General features: G+C 39.3%; 2 protein-coding genes across 2 annotated transcripts in view; one reads left to right on the top strand and one right to left on the bottom strand.

Moving 5' to 3' along the window:
• Positions 1-2,391, top strand: part of DYRK4 (dual-specificity tyrosine-(Y)-phosphorylation regulated kinase 4) — a 20,775-nt gene extending 18,384 nt beyond the window's left edge. Inside the window, 3 exon segments of the mRNA XM_008587081.1 lie at positions 1,137-1,272; positions 1,274-1,328; positions 2,022-2,391. Coding sequence (XP_008585303.1) covers positions 1,137-1,272; positions 1,274-1,328; positions 2,022-2,086 — 256 coding nt within the window. The 3' untranslated portion in view covers positions 2,087-2,391.
• Positions 2,392-4,037: 1,646 nt separating this feature from the next.
• Positions 4,038-7,460, bottom strand: part of AKAP3 (A kinase (PRKA) anchor protein 3) — an 8,874-nt gene continuing 5,451 nt past the window's right edge. Inside the window, exon 3 of the mRNA XM_008587080.1 lies at positions 4,038-4,419. Coding sequence (XP_008585302.1) covers positions 4,264-4,419 — 156 coding nt within the window. The 3' untranslated portion in view covers positions 4,038-4,263. The remainder of the gene's footprint in view (positions 4,420-7,460) is intronic.

Genomic DNA, 7,460 nt, shown 5'->3' with positions numbered 1-7,460 from the left:
TTTTTTTTTTCGTGCAAAGGACTGATTATTCGCAGCTTGCAAGAGGCAGTAGGGCTGATGGGGCCTGTTATCTTATTCATATATTGCTAATTAGCAAATCTTCGGAATGAAAGACTAAAGTTTCCAGCCAGATTCATTAGGGGTAAATGTAAAGCCCTGTGTCTAGGTTTCATAGGCTCGCTCCAGAAATTCAGAAGAGGGGAGATGTAGTTTCACAGCAATTCATTTGACGAAGAACTGGGAGCATGAGTTGTTTACAGCCTTGATGAGTCTGGAACGTTAATACCGTTTCCTTGCAGTTAGGAGCTATTCCCAGTATGATGGACACCAATTAGACAACATCTGAAATTTCCTGTCTCGGAAGGTGGCCAGATGGTGGAGACCACATGAGATGATCAATAGTTAGTATGAGGGAAAAGTTTTCAGATAGGTGAAGGGCTGTGACATAAAAGAAGAATTTGTTCTTTCCTTCTGTATAATGCTAGTGGGCAGAATTAGGACCCGGTAAAAGTAACTGGAAAGTGAGCCAATTTGGGCTCACGAAAAATAAAGAACTTTTAAAGAATTGTTTTTCAGAATTGGAATAGGTAGTTCTGCATTACTTCCTTGTCACTGAAATTATGCAAGAATGGCAGGATGGTTCCATGTTGGGAATTCTGTCAAATGGACTCTGCTACCGCATTAAAAGTCCGCCTGGATTATATCCAAAGTTACTTTATATATCTTAAGCTTCTAGAGTTCAATAATTTTCTTTGTGACATATTTAGAGGCCCAATTCTGTAGTTTGAGAATTAAAATTCAACAGCTCTTTGTTTTTATCTTCTGAGCTTACCAAATCCTAAATCCCATTGGTTAAGATTGTTTATAATATTTTTCTATAAGGGAATTTCTAGGAATTCTGGAAAACTTGGATTCTAACATATTCCCTGGCTTGTTATGCGAATTTTCTAAAAAGATTATTTGTTAGTTGTTTGCAGGCACTTTTAAAATTATATGTTATAATATCTGTTCTATGATCATGTCTTTGAGATATAACATAGCTTAAATGAAAGATATCTTTATAAGGTTTTAAAATTTTTTTCAACATAAAATAGGAAGTAAAACAATAACCTAAGCTGGGCTTTGCTGGTATGCAGATGGGACCCTTCTCTTCGAATGACCCCTGACCAGGCCCTCAAGCATGCTTGGATTCGTGAGCCACGAAACCTCGAGCCACGAAACCTCAAACCACAGCCCAGGCCTCAGACTCTGAGGAAATCCAGTTTCTGTTTCCCCCTCTGAGACAAGGAAGGACAAGGTTCAAGGATGTCATCACTCAGTCAAAAAAGGTATAGATCCCCGAACAGCCAGTCCTACTCCCATAGTCCAGGGGGCCGGACATTTCTGGAGGATTTGCATGTCAATTTCTCTGAGCTCAACCATGGATAATTCATTACTAGCCTGCCATTCCTTACTTTTGGGATTTCCTTTTCAAAAACTTGGTTTTATCTGGGCTCTTCTTTTTTGCTTTTTGTCATTCAGATTTTACATTTTTTTCCTATACTCAATTCCCTTTCTCCTTCTTCTCTTTTCTTTCACTGTGCTCACCCCTTTATGCCCTGTAATTACATTTCGAATTTTTATCAATGACAGATTATAGTATTATGCAAATCTTTTATATGCAATATAATGTAGTGGTCAAGGAGACAGTCACCAGGATAAGTTGACCTGGGATTAAATTCTGGCTCTACCACTTACTAGGTGTGGGCTTTTGGGCAATTTACCTAACCTCTCTGTATATGTTTCTCCCTTTATGAGAATGAGAATAATGCTTGTTTTCTGATCCTATCCTCTGAAAGGATCAAATGAATTAATACAGGTAAAGTGTTTAGAATAATGCCTGGCATATAGAATATGCTTTACCAATGAAGTTTTTGTATCATTACAACCACCATTTCCCCAAAGTGCTTCACAGGCTAATGGACAGTTAGAACATCATTCACATTTGAAAGCTTGTTCCTTCGTTGTTCTCTGTCCTTCAGCAGATGAGATCACTGAAGAGACGACAGACAAAATGAAAGATGGCACCACTAACCAAGCATGCTGAAATTCAGTTCAGGTGGTCAGCAGGGCTCTCTCCGGCACACAGCTGATGCTGTCCAGCTGCCCCATCTAGCAAAAGCTCCTGGAAAGCCAGAGGCAGTTGTTGGGCCAGACGTGTCCTTGACCTCCACAGAACAACAGAGCAAAAACTTCTCTTCCAAGAACACAAATATTTCACCACCTATTGTATGACCTTTGCTGAGGGTGTGTCCTATTCCTTTCCGCCAATGATTTGTATTAGAGACAGCAGTTATATTGTACCATACTTAGATTGTTGGGTTTTTAATGCATAAAGGTTTATTTTAAAAAGCCTGCAACTCTATTTACACGACCATTTGGCATGATTCCTCTTATGAGGGATGAGGGAGGATGTCCTTGCACCTATATTCACTTCTTATGTGTGTGGGGGGTGGCGAGGGAGGAGGCAAGGGGTGGTTTTAAATACTCAGTGTTATAGCATCATTAATGGAACTCTAAACAAACAAACAAAAAATGTTTTTCTTCTTCCCCATGACTGCCAACCTATGTTAGTCAGGATTCTTGTTTGAAAAAAATAGAAGCTGAATCCAAACTAGTTTAAACAACAAAGGACATTTACTGGATTGTATAATTGGGGAATAGAGAAGGGCAGATGTAGTTTTAGGCATGGCAGGATCTAGGAATTCAGACAAGGTCACACAAGCTCAGACTCCCTCTTCATCTGTTAGCCTTGCTTCTGTTTGTGGTTAACTTCATTCTTATGCTAGGCTCTGCTCAGAAGTTACGATGACCACCAACATCCAGATAAAAGATGCAGTCTTCCTTGCTGGCAGGAAAGTCTCAGAAATGATTGTATTTGAACCAATTGCTGTGTCTGGGAGTTTGAGATCCTCTGAATGGCCAGCCTGGGTCACAAGCCCACATTGTGGTGGTGAAGGCCCCATGACAGATGCTTCTCTAGGATGGAGTGTTTCCCAAAGGAAGGGAAGTTGAGAAAACAGGCAGGATATATTCACTCATCTACCACCACCAAACTCTAATCATGTCCACTTATTTATTTCCCTTTCTAGTCCTTCTCTACATAAGTGCATACTTTTATATGATTGTAATCATAGGACAGATAAAATTTTACATGAAAATTAAGCTCATATCATAAACAAATGGAAAATACGCCTGGCTTCATAGCGTTCATTTTAATTGCTGTGTAATATTCCATGAAAGGAGATACCAGGTAATTGAAGCTGTGGGTTTGGATGAGAGCACCTAGGGAAGATGATACAGAGTGAGAACAGTAGAAGGTGAAGAGAAAGTCCTAGGGAAGATACATCTAGAAGGGTGGACAGAGGTGAACACAGCCCCCAAGAGGCCCAGAGAAATAGGAGGAAAATTAGAGGCCAAAAGAAGAGAAAGTTTCCAGAAGGAAAAAAGGGACAAGAATATAAAGTCCACAGAAAGGTCAGGGTAAGAACAGAAAATACTAAGTGGGGTGATCTGGACATTTACATCAGAGCAGTGCCATTACAGGTCCCAGGTTCTATAGCCGGAAAGCCACAGATCCGGCAATAGAACTCACGTCTTGGGAATCTCTTTTGACACTATCTTCAATCAATGGATGAAGTTGGAGGTAGGTAGTTGTTCTACAGCTCTATAGAGACAGGACAACCAGCCATGTCCCCAGCATCATAATTGAATAATTTTGATTGGATACTAGAAACTATTTTCTGATTTTCATGGCTATAAAAGACTAAAATGAATTATTGATAAATTGTGGCTTATTTTAAGGGAATAAGGGAGGGGAACTGCAAATTGTGGCACAGAAACGGGGGACACATAGGGGACAGGCCGGGTGACCTTTGGCAGTGCCTGTCAGCCCAGCACTATTTTAACCCTGCCATCCATCTGAGAATTTTTTCACTCCCAAGATTTCTTTATCTTATTGTCCCATTGGATCCCAAGGAAATCAAACACTAGAGCCCTTTAATTCTAATTTTTTAATTTTATGTCCTTGCTCGCATGGACAGGAAAATCTGCAAAATCCAGTGACTAGCATAAGATGACATGTCTTTGATGTGAGTGGAATGAAGATAATGTTAGGGCTCCAGGCTGATGTGGAGAAGGGCAGCTGGGGAAGTGAGGACAGGGGAGGGGAAGGGCTGGGCCCACTGCTGGAAGAGGAAGGCAGTGAGCGGTGGTGCCCTCGGATCACAGGTTCACCATCAGCCAATCCAGCAGCTGCAGCCGTGTAACGTTCCCCACCGCCTCGTCCAGCTGTCGCTCCTTCTCATAGCGCACCACCGACTGCAGAACCTCACCCACGCTGCATCCTTTGTCCACAGCGGCGGCCGAGAGCTGAAGCAGCTGTGGGAAGGAAAGAAAACGTCAGCGGAGGGGCAGAGCATCCCGTGGCAGGCTGCAAAGAGCCTGCAAGGCTGAAGCAAAGAGGCCAGGCAGACTGAGGAACTGCAGCCAAAGGGACTCCAATGAGATGCCGAGAAGACTTTCTTAACTGTGAAGTTTGCTGGCCTGTTTGACAGAAAAAAGTTGGTGATATCACCCTTCATATCTACCTGCTCGTGATATGGAAAATGTGATTTTTCAACTAAGACTGCACTCTTCCTACTTTTTTCCTGTAAGTCTCTCAGCGGGTGTTTGTCAATGGTGTTCCTGCTCTTAAAGAATTCTAAGGTTCTAAGCTTACCCTGATGCCTTAAAACAGTCTCCATCGTTGTCCTAAGACCAACAAGGGTGAGAGAGCAGACATCCATGGACAAGTGTAGGGGCCACTTCCCTCACCCCATAGACCAGACCCCAGAATGTCAGAGCACCTCGGAGGTTTCGACCCTCATGAAAATGTCGCCCCGAGAGGTGAAGAGACTGGTCAGAATTACCCTGCTAGAGATTGGCGGGGCCAAAACTCACATCCAGGCCTCTGAACCCTGTGTTTAGTTCTCTTTCCAAATATAAAATGAGAAAAGTTAGTCAAAGCGACCACTGAAATACACACACAGTACATTGTCATTCATCTGCAGTCCTATGGGCAACGAACTACCTCAAGTCACCAGAGTTTTATCTTGTGCATTCTGCTCTTGATTCTTTATGAGAAAGAGTCAAAAGACAAATAAACAGGCCAAATATCAGGAACTTTTTCAGAAGGATAAATTTCCATGATTTGCATAGACATCTCACCAAAGAATATATATGAATGGCTAATGAGCACATAAAAATATGTTCAATATCCTTAATCATTTATGTCACATTAAATCCACAATGAGATACCACTATAATGGCTATAATAAAAGAATAATGTTGATGAGAATGTGGAGAAACTGAAACCCACATACATTGCTGGTGAGAAAGCAAAATGGTACAGGTACTTTCAAAAACAGTTTGGCAATTTCTTAAGAAATTACACTTACAAGATGCAGCAATTCCACTCCTCATTATCCACCCAAGTAAAATGAAAACACGTATCCACATAAAGACTTACATACGAATGCTCATGGTAGTGTTATTCTATAGTAGCAAAAACTGGAAACAATCCAAACGTCCATTCATGATGAATGGACAAACAAAATGTAGTACATCCTTATAATGAAACAGTATCCAGCAATAAAAAAGAATGAACTACTGATACATAGTACGTATGTAGTACATAAGTCGTATTAATGACACAGATGAACTTCAAAAACATTCTGGTAAATGTGAGAAGCCAGATATAAAAAATTACATATTTTATACCTTCATTATATAAAATGTCAAGGAAAGGCAAAATTCTATGATGATAGAAAGCAGGTTAATGGCTGCTTGTGGATGGGGGCGGGGGGAGCAGTGCAAACGGGGGAATGTAAACAGGTAAGAATGACCTAGAAAATTCTGAGATAGAGAAACCAGGAGTCTCCAGTCCTATCAGATATTTTTAAATATTATAGAGTTATAGTATTTAAAAATAATATGCTATTGGTTCAAAAATAGATGGACAATTCAATGTAATAGAATAGAAAGTTCAGAAAAAGAAGCAAAGACAGGCAGCTATTCGGAAAAAAATAAGAGATTGCATTTCTGCTTCATACTTTATATAAGAATGAATTCAAAATGGATCAAAGTCTTAAATATATTTTAAAAATCATAAAAGTACTAGAAAAAAAAACATGGGAAAGTTTTGTTAATATTGTATATTGAAGAACGTTTTCCAAAATATGACACAAAACCCAGCAAAAAGAAAAGAAAAAACATCTTAGATTTGACTAAATTCTATATGGCAAAACAGAACTAAAACAAACAAAAAAAAACAATCAAAAGACCAATGGCCAAGGAAAAATTTGTATTTAATATCATAAAGACTGATTCCTTGCAATATATAAAACTCTTATAGACCAACAGGAAAAAGACCCACAACCCAACAGAAAAATGGGCAGAAGTTATGAACAAACAAGTCATCCATGAAAAAGGAAATTTGAACGGCTCTTAAACATATGCAAAGATGTACACCCTCGTTCCTAACAGGACAAATGCGAAAAAAGAAGGTAACACTTGGCAAAGATAACGTTTAGCACTCACTGTTGTTAGTGTGGGGAAACAGTCACTTGCATATGGTTTTAATAGATGTGTCAATTGGTACAAGCTTTATGAACGGGAATTTAAAAATATATATCAAATATACAAATACACATTTTCAGAGACCTTGAAATTCCTTCCCTAGGTACTCAGCATATACAAACACATTTGAATCTGTGCAAAATTATGTATATGCAAGGAAATTCAGTACAGCATTGCTTACAGCAGCAAAATATTGGCAACTAAAATGTCCTTACATAGGGGAGTGGTTACATAAATTACAAAACCTTCATACTCTAAAGAAATATGAAGCCATTAAAAAGAATGTGGCAGCTCTATATATTGCAGAAGAAGATATATCTGTACGTGCATATATATATATATATATATATATATATATACAAGTATATGTATACATATATACCTGTGTATTTGATACAGTATACAAAAAAATGAGCAAGTTCATAAGTGTATGTTCTACTGTGTTTAAAAAAAAAGTTTTATTAGAGTCACAATAAGGTAGACTTTTCAATCATGGTCAGGAGAAACACTGTATTTAAAACACGAAAATTTGCAATGAATAGCATAATGTTTCATTTGGGTCAAATTCAGAACTTTTGAGAAACCCAGTGACCCCCAGCAGGAAACATAAAGGCCAAACTGGACCAAATCCCTCCTTTCCTGGTGACTGTAAATGCCTGGCCACCCTGGCATATAACTTAAAACTCACAGCAAGGCAAACTGACCAATGAATGTAACCCAGCTGGATATATTCACAAAATCGCTGCTCTGAAATGTGTGAGCCTGAGGCTGACATGTAGCTATGGCAGTTTGATGTTAATTGT

The sequence above is a fragment of the Galeopterus variegatus genome, unplaced genomic scaffold, assembly GCF_000696425.1.
Source record: "Galeopterus variegatus unplaced genomic scaffold, G_variegatus-3.0.2 Scaffold4245, whole genome shotgun sequence".
Classification (NCBI taxonomy): Eukaryota; Metazoa; Chordata; class Mammalia; order Dermoptera; family Cynocephalidae; genus Galeopterus; species Galeopterus variegatus.
Note: the sequence above shows the minus strand (reverse complement) of the source record. Positions and strands in the feature narration are given on the sequence as shown.